The sequence below is a fragment of the Martes martes genome, assembly GCF_963455335.1.
Source record: "Martes martes genome assembly, chromosome: 2".
NCBI lineage: Eukaryota > Metazoa > Chordata > Mammalia > Carnivora > Mustelidae > Martes > Martes martes.
Genome location: NC_137889.1, coordinates 117,592,967 through 117,608,283, shown reverse-complemented (window position 1 = coordinate 117,608,283; position 15,317 = coordinate 117,592,967). Strand labels below are relative to the sequence as shown.

The following is a 15,317-nucleotide window of genomic DNA, read 5'->3' as shown; positions in this document are numbered from 1 at the left end:
AATGGTTTGGATGGGGCATGGAGAGCTGAGATAACACAAACCCATCTTCCACTTTCTGTGGTATGAGGAGCATAGGAGATGAGTAACCTTCCATCCAAATTGCTTGAGGGAGACTGATCACTTTGGGGATAGACCTAGACTACAAAGAAGGCAGAAGATGAAGGAGTTATAAATCCTTCATGCAAGGGGCGCCTGGGTGGCTCAATTGGTTAAGTGTCAGCCATCAGCTCAGGTTATGATCCCAGGGTCCTGGGATCGAGCCCTACAACAGGCTCCCTGCTCAGTGGGGAGCCTGCTTCTCCCTCTTCCTCTGCCTGCTGCTCCCCTAGCTTGTGCTCTCTCTCTCTCTCAAGTAAAAAATAGAACAAAAAAACCCAAAAATCCTTCATGCAAGAGTATTCAACTGACACATGTGGATCCCATAAAAGTCTGTCCTGTTATTAAGGACAATCAGCAACCCATGCTGGCCATTATGTGGCAGATGTCCTGCTATGCACTGTTGTAACTCTACAGTCTTTCTGGAAGAAAACCAACCAGTCATGTCAGGTGCAAAATCTAAGACATAATTTAGCAGGTCTTAAGATTTCTAAAATTTAGAAGACTACGGTTAAAACAGAATGAAGTGGTCTCTGTGAGCAAACACTAGAATTCTTTCTCACTCCCCATTCACTGCTAGGGATTGGACAATAATCTTAAAACTTCTTGTTGCTCCCTGCATTGGTCCCTCAAATCCTTCTCTTACAAGGGCCTAATAGAGACCACTAGTTTTCTCTGACATGTAAAAGTTAAAGAAGTTAGGATTGAAGTTCTGAGGTGATAAGAAAAGGGCTGGAAATGCCATTTTCCATAAATGATATATTTTTTAATTACTCTAGGAAAACGTTCCCTCCTACTAAACAATGTGGTGAAAGGATTTCTTTTTTTAAAGCAGACCTCATTCTAGAGATTCAATTTTTATTTATTTATTTGAGAGAGATCACAAGTAGAGGCAGACAGAGAGAGAGGAGGAAGCAGGCTCCCCGCTGAGCAGAGAGCCCAATGTGGAGCTCGATCCCAGGACCCCGGGATCATGACCCGAGCCGAAGGCAGAGGCTTTAACCCACTGAGCCACCTGGGCGCCCCTGGTGAAAGGATTTCTATGATCTCTAGAAAGTTATTTCTTTGAGATGAGCTTGGAACATTGTACTGCCCTTCCTCATGATGTCTCCATCTTCATGATGATACTAATATTTCCTTGGCTATCATGAATCAGCTGTTTTTGTCTCTTATGACTTTTATGAGACATTTAGAAGGTCATTACATTTGGGAGAAGTAGGCTTACCTGACCCACTCACTCGTGGTAGTTCAGGACAAGCTTCTCAGAGTAGTCAATGACCACGCTGGGACCTAAAGCAACAGAAAACATGCACAATCAGGAGAGCAGAGACTGAAAGCAGCTTAGTGTTAGACCTTAAAGGACACAGTAAGAAATGGCAAGAGACTGAAAATATGAATAGGGGTCTCGTAAGACATGTTAGGAATGTAATTTGTATAATCCTCTGCAGGGGACGCCTGGGTGGCTCAGTTGGTTAAGCGGCTGCCTTCGGCTCAGGTCATGATCCCAGCGTCCTGGGATTGAGTCCCACATCGGGCTCCTTGCTCGGCGGGGAGCCTGCTTCTCCCTCTGCCTCTGCCTGCCACTCTGTCTGCCTGTGCTCGTTCGCTCTCTCTAACAAATAAATAAATTTTTAAAAAAATTAAAAAAAAATAATAATCCTCTGCAGGAAGGGGATATGGATCACCAGGAGCTTCTGTTGATGTCCATTTCTTCCATACCATTCCATGACTAATGGGGACTATGAGCCTAGAGAGAGAGAAAGAGAGCATCTCTGCACATATAACCCGATCCACCCACTCTCCCAAGCAGCAGGACCCTAAGTCTTCCAGTTTTGTCAGAGAAGAAAACAAAGAACTGGGTCAGCCCTTAGCCAGATGGTCCAATTGTATCATTAGCAGGAGAGGTCTGCAGGAAACTTGTTCTATAGGTTCTATATAATCTTTTCTAGGTGGGGTCCAGGTGAGTGGTAAGAATTGAGAAGCTACAGGTCTGAGAAGCTGGAAAAATATAATGTTAAAAATTTGATCTACTCATTGAAAAAATGATGACATTCTACAGACAACAGAGACTCCTAACTGACTTTAAATTAGGATATTGCCACTGGTAAATAGAAGGCTGAAAAGTTTAACATGCCCATTCTGTTAGTAGGTTGGCATGTGTCCAAGCGTTATTTACTTAACTGATCCCTTCTCAAGTGGAAAGTATACTAGGGTGATGGTTCCCGAATGATGTGGTTTTCATTATCTTTGATAAAAGGGAGAAAAACAAAGACAAAATAATCCATTTTTTTCATAAAGTTAGTTATAGATGTAAAGGACTTCTATTATTCTAAAATTACAATCTCTCTTCCCCAATACCCCTCTCCCTCTCTCTATGTTCTGGTATCTTTTTCTCTCTTAATGAAATAATGGAGTTAGTAGAAGGAAGTTAGATTTTTAATGTGCTTACTTAATAAAAATAATAAAAAAGTAATAAAATAATGGGCAACTCCACTGAAAAAGTGTGCCCAATGGATACAATCAAAATTAAAAACTAGAGATGCTTATGTGACTTGGTTGGTTAAGCGTCTGACTCTTGATCTCAGCTCAGTTTTGATCTCAGGGTTGTGAGTTCAAGCACCATGAGTTCATTCCCCAGCACGAAGCCTAATTAAAAATTAAAGACTTAATTTTCTTCCCCCAATTTCCTGCTCAAATGCATTAGATACATCCTTCCTTTAACTCTGAATGAAATGTTGGGCATGCATGCTCTTTAGTTTCTCTATTGACCCTGAGTTAAGAAGACTTTCTTTGGTCACATTTATTCACAATAATGGTCTCTTTTTAGCAAGTGATATATTCAGACTAGTTAATAATGAAAACTCTGCACTTCATGTAAGTTAATATGTTTCCTCCACCAGCTCAGTTCTGTTCCAGACTAAAAGCCTACAGAGGGGGAAGGGAGAGATATGGTGACCTTGTCTTTTTACCTTTTTAGCTATTCTCCATAGCCTTGTCCCACATACACATTGAGTTTTAGCTTCTGATTACACCAGGATTGGGGAAGAGAGGGAATAAGAGTAAAACAAAGGAATGGTTTTAATTAATGGCATAGCTGGTATCTGGTTTTTGTTTTCTCTGTACATGGTAGAATGTTTAAACCTGATTGTTTCTCTAATGGAAGTTTTCAGATTATCTAGCTACATTTCTACCTCTTAAAATTTTTCTCAGTGGCCAGTCACCATTCAAGACCAAAACAAAAACCTAGTGAACACCTATTTGTCATGAACTATACTAGTTGTCAGGATATTTACCAAACTCCTGGCAACTCAAAAGCACAATGCAAAAGAACATATTAGTAAAATAAACAAATCTTCAGTCTCAATATCATATTAACTTTAACTTTTTATTCACATTTGGTCATAAAATCTTACTTTATGAGGTAATTGCTATTGTAAAAAAGGGATAGGTCATTAATAGTCTCATTTCCCAGATGTTATTTGATGTATGTTCTAAATCGTGTTACCACCAATGTAGTACACACTTGGAACTTATAAACAGAAAACCTATTTTTAAGAGAGCACACTTTCTAGTTTTTGAAATAAATGTTCTCACAAGCCATAGCTTGACTACATGGTGGGGGGTGGTAATAAACAATACCTATTCTATTGTTCATCATGTTTCATAGTTTTATAAAACTGTAGTTTTATAGTTGACTCCTGAACAACATGGGGGGTCAGGGGCACCACCCCCAACCATGCAGTCAAAAATCCTTGTATAACTTTTGACTCCTCAAAAACTTAAACACTGACGATTCACAGACCTGTACCTCTGGGGATAAAAATACATTATATGTTTATTAAAATAAAAAAATTAAAAAAAAAAACAAAAAACTTAAACACTAATAGTTCACTATTGACCGGAAGTCCCCCTGATAACATAAGCAGTCAATTAATATATATTTTGTATATCACATGTATTATATACTGTCTTACACTAAAGCTAAAGAAAATATTTAAAAAACAAGGAAGAGCAAATGCATTTACAATATTGTACTGTATTTATTAAAAAAATCCATATATAATTGGATTCGTGCAATTCAAATCCATGTTGTTCAAGGGTCAACTGTAATTCAGTTGAATTTCAGGAGAGGATCTAAGAAATTTATAGAAAGATAAACTACAATGGTTGGGCATTAGTGTAGTTAAGTGACCTTTTAAACTTTAAACTTCCACATCACAGTATGAAGTTGGTTCTAAGATAAGAAGTAGGATAAATTGTCTCCTAAGGACAGACCTGGATCTCTGATCGCTTAGAGGCTGACTCAACTGGAGATCATGGCTTTTGACGGTACTTGGAAGATAGACCGGAATGAGAACTATGACAAGTTCATGGAAAAAATGGGTAAGGGCTTAATTCTTCAGTGGCTTGTTATTTTGTTCTTCACAGACATTTTTCTTTCTAATTCCTTCTAAACCTCAGGGTTTAGGGAATGGTTCCTGTTCTAGTGGTGAGGATCCAGAATGTGTGAGGCTCAAAGTAGGGAAAACAATACTCTCACTTCTTCTATTAGGAAAACTACAGTTTCATTAGTGGGAGAAAAGATTCTTTGAGTTCTCTGAAACAAAAAAGATCCAGGTATGATTCATTCACTCTTCAACTGCTGCTTGGGCCTATGTCATTGAAAACTTACTTTTTTTTTGGTTTAGAGAGTAAAAAAGAGCAGTGAATAATGAGAATGTCAAAACTTTAAAATGTTGAATTCTAGGGGATGGAAAAACAAAGATCATATAGTAAAGTAATGGGGAAAAAAATTCTATCATGATTCCCAGCTCTAAATAAGACTTAATTCTCATTTCCTCCGACATAAAATTTTGGGAATAATCTCATGATTCCATGTGGTTTCTATGTGGGTTTTAATTTAATAAATTTAATATCTATTCCAATACTCTGGCAGCTCATACACTGCCCGAGATGTGCAAACAAATTGGAGTCATTCCCCAAAAACAAAATTTGCATCATTATATTTTATAGTTCCAGAATTCCATGTTGAAATTTATGGGATTTGCACATTCTTATAATAACGAATTTGACTGCAATATTTGCCAATTTTCTCATTTTTGTGATGGAAATGCCACAAAAAGCAAAGAGAATTATGGTTCTAAATTTTAAAGCTACTATGGAGAGTCAAAAAGTTTATGTGTATAAGTTCCTTACAAATATATTAATATATTTAATCCTTTGTTTGACATTTCTGGAATTTAGTTTACTTAACACCGAAGCAAAGAGTTTGATAATTATGTTAAAATTGCTTGTTCTAAGATTCTACAATTCTGTTTTTCATTTAATTTTTCATAAGTTTTGGAAAAATAGCTTGAAACATTACTCTTGATCTGATTGAGCTTGAATTTTTTCTGTAGGAGGCAATCTGAATGCTCTTGTGCAAAGGCAATGCTATCAGGTTTTCCTTCCTACTCTCAAAATGTACATAAACAAATAAATATAACAGAATGTATTGAAATAAATGCTTTCTATGGCATTTTGATTTTATTTTCTCCAAAATCTTTTGCTTTGCAGGTATTAATATGGTGAAAAGGAAGCTTGCAGCTCATGACAATTTGAAACTTATAATTACACAAGAAGGAAATAAATTCACCGTCAAAGAATCAAGCGCTTTTCGTACCATTGAGATTGTTTTCGAGCTTGGTGTCACTTTTAATTACAGCCTAGCAGATGGAACTGAACTCAGTGTAAGATACTTTTTACAAGCAATGCATTCTTGATTTTTCTACACAATACTAAAAAAATCTGTTTTCTGTCACTGAATGGTTTAATGTTAAGCCTCCTTCATTTTACTGAAGCAGCCAATAGAGTTTATCCACATTATACATCACACAAATTGGCAGGATATTTAAATCTTATGTTTTTATTTTCATACATCTGTAAATAATCTGGATTGATCAATAAGAATTAGAGGAACATCCTCTGGATGATTAAGTATAGACCCATTATTCATAAAGAAAACTAAAGCTCAGTGTTTTCAACTTTACATACCTGGTAGCAGCAAAAGCTTTCAGATTTATCTAACTTAAACATAATAGTCATTTAATAAATACACTGAAATAATAAAATAAATGAATAAATTAGATAATGAATGAGTGACCAAATGGAAAAGTCTGATGCATGCTACATTGTAGGTCATTGGGAATATACCTTTTAATGTTTAAGATAAAAAATTTTAGGTAGTCATATTTTTCAACTGATTTTTTAAAATCTTTTTTGTCCTTAGCATTTTCCAGTTAAATCATATATTTGTAATGACAAACTGTCAAATATTTTATCAATTATGGCCATTTATTTATTTATTTATTTAAAATTTTTATTTGTAAGCAATCTCTACACCCAACATGGGGCTTGAACCTACAACACAAAATCAAAAGCCGCATGATCCATCAGCTGAACCAGCCAGGCATCCTAATGGTCATTTTTAAATTATTATAACAATTATAAAATTACAACATACACAGGGGTGTTAGGCTCTTCATGAAACTAACTTGAACCATGACTAAATTTAGGATACTCTTTTTAACATGAAAGATTTAGAAAAGGGAAGCATTGCTCATCTACCTTAAAATTTAGCATTTGGAAACAATTGAGTAAGATAAGCAAAAGGGTTACTAGCATATACTCTAGAGCCCCAAAAGCTACGTTCAATCCTGGCTCTATGACTTTAGGTGAATTATTGTGTCTCAGTTTTCTCAACCATAAAATGGAGACAGTAATATCTGCTTCATAAGGTCATTGTGAAGATTGAAGAAGTAGACCTATAAAACTCAGAACAGTGCCTGATATATGTAAGATCCTAAAAAAAGCTATTTGTTATTAGTATTATTACTTATTATTATTTTACATTTATAGGGTACTTGGAACCTAGAGGGAAATAAACTTGTTGGAAAATTCAAACGGATAGACAATGGAAATGCACTGAATGCTGTCCGAGAAATTATAGGTGGTGAACTGGTTCAGGTGAGTGGTAAAAAGATCATAGCTGTTTCCTAAAGATAAAAATAATTATATACTAATAATTTTATACTTGTGATTGCTGAGTTATATCTTCAACAAATAAACTATTAATTTTCTCATAAATCTTACTTATTTTAACTAAAAATGTAAGTGACCAAAAATCAAAAAATGTGTTTTTAAGTGGGTATGTCTTCTATCTGTATAAAATGTTGCTATCAAGATTAAGGAAAAAATATAATCATTTCAAAGCTATAATAATACTAATATTTTTCTTAACGGAGACTTAAATCTTAATGGCAAATTCTTCTATGTTTGTTAACACCTTTCAGACTTACACATATGAAGGAGTAGAAGCCAAGAGGATCTTCAAAAAGGAATGAGCTTTGTTTTTGGAGCACAGCCCAGAACACAAAATGAATGGAAAATCTATATTGTACTAAAACTGTTTTTCTCTCCCTGATTAGTCCTTTTGTAAACATAACCAGTGACTCACATTTCTAATCTTACCAAGGCAAAACAAGTAAAAGCTAATTAGGATTCAATTGTTTTACATTCCCTAAGATGTGCATTTATTGCTGTATTGGTGTTCTAAAAGAATTGGTGACTTTTTTAAACACAGATAAATAAACTTTGTTTCTGCAATGCTTTATAAGTAGCTTCATCCTTTCAAAAAGGAAGGAAGGAAGGAAGGAAGGAAGGAAGGAAGGGAGGGAGGGAGGGAGGGAGGGAGGGAGGGAGGGAGGGGCGGGCGCCTGGGTGGCTCAGTGGGTTAAAGCCTCTGCCTTTGGCTCAGGTCATGATCTCAGGGTCCTGGGATCGAGCCCTGCATCAGGCTCTCTGCTCAGCAGAGAGCCTGCTTCCTCCTCCCTCTCTCTCTGCCTGCCTCTCTTGCCTACTTGTGATCTCTGTCTGTCAAATAAAACAAATACAATCTTTAAAAAAAAAAAAAGAAAGAAAAGAAAAAAGCTATGTGACATATACATTGATAGACTATATGGGTTTTGGGGTTTTTTTTTCCACATTTAGTAAACTAAAAAGACAGCTTGCACGGGGGTCTTTAAAATCTCATATGGGTCATGATTTTTCACAGAAACTTTGCAGGCCAAAAGAGAGTGGCAGGATATATTTAAGTGCTAAAAGGGAAAAACTTACAACCAAGAATACTCTACCCTACAAGAATACCCTATCCTACCCTACAATGATACAAGGGTATCATTCAAAATTAAAGGGGAGGGAAAGAGTTTCCAGACAAGCGAAAACTAACAGACATCACCACTAAACCAGCCTTACAAGAACTGTTAAAGAATCATTAATTGGAAAAGAAAATGCCATAACTAGAAATAAGAAAATATATAAAAGAAAAAATCTCACTAGTAAAGCAAATATATAGTCAAGGCAGTAGATCAGCCACTTAGAAGCCAGTATGAAGGTTAAAAACCAAAAATAGTAAAAATAACTATAACCACCTAATTAGTTTAAAAATATACAAAATAAAAGGATATAAAACATGATGTCAAAAACACAAAACATGGGAAGAGGTAAAAAATGCAGTGCTTTTAGATTCATTCAAACTGAAGTGACTATCAACTTAAAATAAACTGCTATATAAATAGATGAACATAGATAAAACTCATGGTAACCACAAACCTAAAACCTATAACAGAAACACAAAAAAATAAAGAGAAAAGACCTGAACATAACACTAAAGAAAACCATCAAACTATAGGGGAGAAGATCAAGAGAGGAAGAAGAAAACAGAGAAGAACTACAAAAATAACCAGAAAACAATTAACAAAATGGCAATAAGTACATACTTATCAATAATCACTTTAAATTCAAATGGACTAAATGTTCCAATAAAAAAACACAAGTTGGCTGAATGGATAAAAATAGAAGACCACCAATATGATGTCTACAAGAGACTCACTTCAATCTAAGACACACATAGGCCGAAAGTGAAGACATGGAAACAGATATTCCATGTAAATGGAATGAAAAGAAAGAGTAGCAATAGTCATATCAAATAAAATAGATTTCATTTTTAAAAATATTTTATTTATTTATTTTGAGAGACAGATTGAGTAAGAGAGAGAGTGACAGAAGTAGCACAGGGAGGGGCAGAAGGAGAGGGAGAAGCAGACTCCTCGCTGAGCAGGGAGCCCAATGTGGAACTTGACCTCAGGACTCCAGGACCATGACCAGAGCTGAAGACGGATGCTTAACTGATGGAGCTACCCAGGTGCCCCAGAGATAAAATAGACTTTAAAACAATGACTGTCACAAAAGACTAAGAAGGACATTACATAATGAAAAAGAGGGCAATCCAAGAATCAATTAATTTATAGATATTAATGTACCCAGTATAGGAGTACCTAAATATATAAAGCTAATGTTAACAGACGTAGAGAAATTGACACTAAAAAAAAAAGAAAGAAAAGAAAAGATCAATGAAACTGAAAGTTTGTTCTTTGAAAAGATGAACAAAATCAATAAATCTCTAGCCAGTGTCATCCAGAAAAGACAGAGGACCCAAATAAAATCAGAAATGAAAGAGAAGTCACAACTGATACCACAGAAATAATAAAGGATCACAAGAGACTACAATAAACAATTATACCAACAAAATGGTATATATTATACCATTATACCAACAAAATGGAAACCTTAAAAAAAAAAAAAAGAATAAATTCCTTGAAATATACAACCTTGCAAGACCAAATCATAAAGACACAGAAAACTCAAGTAGACTGGTTACAAGTAATGAAATTGAATGAGTAATTTAAAAATTCCCAGCAAACAAAAGTCCAGAACCAGATGTTGTTACAGGTGAGTTCTACCAAACATTTAAAAAGAGTTAGTACCTTTCCTTCTCAAATTATTTAAAAAAAAACAAAAACAAAAACAAAAAACTGAAGAGGAAGGAAGGCTTCCAAACTCATTTTATAAAGGTAGCATTACCCAATACCAGAACCAGACACAAGAAAAGAAGAAAATTAAAGGCATAGATTCCTTAAAGGACACATACACAAAAATCCTCAATGAAACACCAGCAAAATAAATTTAAAAATATGTTTAAAGGATCATATACCTTTACACATGAAATACCTTTACCCGTGAAATACCTTTACACATACACCTTTACACATGAAGACAATCAAGGGATTTAATCCAGGGATACAAGGATGGTTCAACTTCCTTAAATCAATCAACATGATACACCACTGTAACAAAACAAAGGATAAAAATCATATGATCATCTTAATTGATGCAGAAAAAGCATTTGGCAAAATTCAGGATCCATTTATGATAAAAACTCTTGAAGTGGGTATAGAAGAAATGTATCTCAACATGATAAAGGCCATATAGGACAAACACATAACATTATATTCAACAGAGAAAAGCTGAAAGCTTCTTCTCTAAGACCAGGAATAAGACAAGGATGCTTACTCTTGCCACTTTTATACAACATAGTATTGAAAATCCTAGCTACACCAATTAGGCCAGAAAAAGAAATAAAAGGCATCTAAATTGGAAAGGAAGAAGTAAAACTGTCACTGTTTACAGATGACATAATACTATATACAGAAAATTCTAAACACAATTGAAGCTAATAAATTAATTCAGGATACAAAATTAATACACAGAAATCGGTTGCAGGATACAAAATTAATATACGAAAATTCGTTGCACTTCTATACACTTACAACTTATCAGAAAGGGATATAAACAATCCATTTCCAACTGCATCAAAAGAATACAATACCTAGGAATAAATTTAACCAAATAGATGAAAGACCTGTATTCTGAAAACTATAAGACACGGATGAAAGAAATTGAAGCTGACAAAAACAAATGGAAAGATACACAGTGCTCATAGATTGGAAGAATTAATATTGTTTAAATGTCCATATTACACAAAGAAATTTACAGATTCAAAGTAATCCCCATCGAAATAGCAAGGGCATTTTTCATAGAACTAAAACTAAAAAATCCTACAGTTTATTTGAAACTGACAAAGACCCCAAATAGCCAAAGCAATCTTGAGAAAGGAGAACACAGCTAGAGGTATTATGCAAACTGACTTCCAACTATACTACAAAGCTATAGTAATCAAAACAGTTCGGTACTGCCAAAAAAAGAGATACATAGATTAATAGAATAGACTAGAGAGCCCAGAAATAAACCTCTGTTTATATGGTCAACTAATCTATGACAAAGTAGGCAAGAACATACGATGGGGAAAAGACAATCTTTTCAATAAATGCTGTTGGGAAAACTGGACAGCCACATGCAAAAGAGTGAAACTGGACCACTATCTCACATTATGCATTAAAGACTTGAATGTGAGGCCTTAAAACCATAAAACTCCTAGAAGAAAACATGTGCTGTAAACCATCTGACATTGGTCTTAGCAATATTTTTTGGACTAGTCTCCTTAGGCAAAAGCAACAAAAATAAAATAAATAAATGGGATTATATCAAAGTAAAAAGCTTTTGCACAGAGAAGGAAACCATCAACAAAATGAAAGGACAACCTAATGAATGGGAGAAGATAACTCTAAATCATACATCTGATAAGGGATTAGTATTCAAAATATACATAGTTTATATAACTTCATAGAAAATTTTTAAAAAGCCCAAACAACCTGATTTAAAATTGGTCAGGGAAACTGAATAGAAGTTTTTCAGAGGAAGACTTACAGATGGTCAACAGGCACATGAAAGATGCTCAACATCAGGAAAATGCAAATCAGGGAACTGCGAATCAAAACCACAATTTTACCTCTTACCTGTCAGATTGGTTATTATTAAAAAGACAAAAAATAAGTGTTAGCAAGGATGTAGAGAAAAGGGAACCCTCATATACTGTAGGTGGGAATGTAAATTGGTACGGCTGCTATTGAAAAGAACATGGAGGTTCCCCTCAAAAATTAAAAATAGAAGTACCATATGATTCAGCAATTCCACTTCCTGATATTTACCCAGAGAAAACAAAAACAGCAATTTTAAGGGATATATACACCTCCATGTTCACTACTGTGCTTTGTTTACAGTAAACCAAGACATGAAAACAACCTATCAATAGACAAATGGATAAATAAGATGTGGCGCGCGCACGCACACACACACACACACAGGAATATTACTCAGCCATTAATAAGAATGAAATCTTGTAATTTGTGACATGGATGGACCTAGAGGGTATTATGCTAAATGAAGTAAGTCAGAGGAAAACAAATGCCATATGATTTAACTTACATATGGAATCTAAGAAAAAAAACAAACAGTCATAAATACAGGAAATAAACTGTTGATTACCAGAGTAGGGAGGTGTTGAGGGTTGGGCAAAATAGGTAAAGGGAATTAACAGGGACAAACTTCCAGCTATAAAATAAATGTCATAAGAATGTAACATACAGGGGCGCCTGGGTGGCTCAGTGGGTTAAAGCCTCTGCCTTCGGCTCAGGTCATGGTCTCAGGGTCCTGGGATCGAGCCCCACATCGAGCTCTCTGCTCAGTGGGGAGCCTGCTTCCCCCTCTCTCTCTGCCTGCCTCTCTGCCTACCTGTGATCTCTCTGTCAAATAAATAAATAAAATTAAAAAAAAAAAGAATGTAACATACAAAACCAGAATATAGTCAATAATACTGTATGAACTTTGTATGGTGACAGAATCTAGACTTACTATGGGGATCATTTCATAATGTATAAAAAATACAGAATCACTACAATATATACCTTAAACTAATAGGATACTGTATGCCAATTATACCTCAATAAAAACAAATCTTGCACTGGTTGTAAATATTTTCATTAGAAACATCTATTATGATAAAAATAACATACACTCAACCAGAACTCAGAAATAAGAAAAGCAATTGCAAAACAAATATTTCCATAAACCTACAATCCAGAGATCATCACTATTCTGATTTTGATAGATATCTTCCTAGTCCCCTTCCCTGAGTGTAGATACATATATTTCCCTATAAATACCACTTCAAATAAAGGTAAGAAATAAATGATGTACTATGTTAAGGAATTCTATTATATTTTTCTACACTAGTGATTCCCAGACCTGGCAGAGAATCAAGATCACTTTTTTTTTTTTTTTTTTTTTTTGCTTTCTTGATCTCCACTGTTAACCTACTAGATAGAATCTCTGCAAATAGAACCAGAGATTTCAGAAAGCTTCTAAGTGGGTCTTGGGGTCTTTGAGAACAAAGCAGTCTTTGAGAACAAAGGGCTATCAGATACCAAAAGCGTCACCTTCAACTACTACCTCCTCCCCTTTTTTTTTCCATAAACACTGATTCTGACAATCAGTTAGGGTCCCCAAAGTCTTATTTTCTTCATATTCTCATAGGTACACTATGTTATATACCTCAAGCAATTACATTTTAAGAAGGTGGGTATTACACAGTAGAGAGGGGAGTCAACTTTTTTGGCATTTAACTCTATGAACTCTTGTTCTGACTAATTCTTTTTCATACTGATGAAGGTAACAGCTAACATTTATATAGTTCTTACCAAGTATCAGGCACTGTTTTAAGTGGTACATACATATGGCAGATAACAGTGTGGGAAGAAGAACATTTGAGCACATGTTAAAAAGAAATAGATTAGAGAATATGTAATCTTTTGCAAAAGTAAGAACTGAAATCCACTCTTTCATAACTGCATTAAAAACTTCACATGGGGGCGCCTGGGTGGCTCAGTGGGTTAAGCCTCTGCCTTCAGCTCAGGTCATGACCGCGGGGTCCTGGGATCGAGTCCCTCATCAAGCTCTCTGCTCAGCAGGGAGCCTGCTTTCCCCTCTCTGCCTGCCTCTCTGCCTACTTGTGATCTCTGTCAAATGAATAAATAAAATCTTAAAAAAAATTTTTCACAGAAAATAGCAATTAGATTTTCACTTTTAAAAAAAATAAATGTTTACTTTTATCTCTCTAATCCTACTTGTCAATGTATGTGAAATAGAAAAGGGCAAGTATTAATCTCATTTGAAAGTAGAAAAGCTAAGGCACAAAGTAGTTTATTAGTTTGTCTAATGTACAGAGTCCATAATGAACACAGAAGTTAAATGTAACTTTTGACTTTCAACCTAGTACATTATGATCTTCATTATTACTCAGCCTGTTATAAACAAAAACACCTTCAGAAAAAAACACCCCTTAATTCCTCAGGGGCACCCAGGAATAGCACTCTAAATGAGTCAAGTCAGACAGTAAAATAATGGCAATTAAGTGGTTAGGTACTTACCAATTTCTAGCTTTAGTGCAGGCTCACATTTTTTCACAATTTATATCCTTTCTAGTATTACATTTCCACTATTTATCAGTATTAGAGATCTGCCTATCATTTGCTAATGGAGTGCCATTGCCATTACCCCTCTGAAAAACTGACCTTAATATTATGCCAACTTGACTGACCAAGAGAGGGAGCCAGACTCAAGAACAGCCAATCTATCATAATTTGGCCAGTTTATAACCTCTGTGCAGAGAAAATGATACAACAAACTGAACCTTTAGAAGAACCTCTCTTGGGGTGCCTGGCTGGCTCAGTCCGTAGTGCATGCAACTCTTGGGGTTGTGAGTTCAAACCCCATGTTGGGCATAGAGCTTACATTAAATAAAAGAAACAAACTTTCTTTAGGGAGTCTCAATTTGAGAATACAAAATTTTTAAGTGGTAGGAATGAGAAAGGTTTAAAGAGGGCAGACAGTAAGTAAAAAGTCGTAAGTATGCCAAAGAAAGATCAAGCAGAAAGCAAAAAGGGCAATCAGAAGTGGTTGGAGTAGAAAAAGCTGAAATATTTACACATGAAATATGTGGGATTTGAAATATGGGATTTGCTTCAAATTGCTTCTTCCCCAATCTAGGACTGGGAGACAGGGGAGGGGAGGTGTAATATGTCCAACAAGATTGGTTCCAAGTTCACAATTGTTACAGCTATTGGAAACTACCTAACACAAGACAGTTCCACTGGGTGCCTAGTAGGAACATGGGAATTCATTATACTTTTCTCCCTACATTTGTATATTTGAAACTTTCCGTAACACAAAAGTTAAAATTATTATACTTAAATACATGTATAACTCCAGAAGCCAAGCCCTTCCCATCACTTGCACTGCTATCACCTTGGTTGGAATCACCATTATCTTTCCCCAGGATTAATATAACTCCCCGAAAGACCCTCCCAACTTCTACCTTTCCTTCCTTA

At 35.3% G+C, this 15,317-nt stretch overlaps 1 protein-coding gene and 1 long non-coding RNA gene across 3 annotated transcripts in view; one reads left to right on the top strand and one right to left on the bottom strand.

Moving 5' to 3' along the window:
• The window catches only part of FABP2 (fatty acid binding protein 2), a 36,118-nt gene extending 28,372 nt beyond the window's left edge, over positions 1-7,746 (top strand). Inside the window, exons 2-5 of one of the 2 annotated variants that reach the window (XM_080796101.1) lie at positions 4,318-4,479; positions 5,653-5,825; positions 6,994-7,101; positions 7,428-7,746. In XM_080796101.1, coding sequence (XP_080652227.1) covers positions 4,413-4,479; positions 5,653-5,825; positions 6,994-7,101; positions 7,428-7,478 — 399 coding nt within the window. In that variant the 5' untranslated portion in view covers positions 4,318-4,412 and the 3' untranslated portion in view covers positions 7,479-7,746. The remainder of the gene's footprint in view (positions 1-4,317; positions 4,480-5,652; positions 5,826-6,993; positions 7,102-7,427) is intronic. The other variant, XM_080796102.1, reaches the window with a different exon arrangement.
• LOC308338121 overlaps positions 1-15,317 on the bottom strand; it is a 63,888-nt gene that overhangs the window by 32,371 nt on the left and 16,200 nt on the right. Inside the window, exon 2 of the long non-coding RNA XR_013966382.1 lies at positions 1,322-1,386. This is a non-coding gene — a long non-coding RNA (uncharacterized lncRNA). The remainder of the gene's footprint in view (positions 1-1,321; positions 1,387-15,317) is intronic.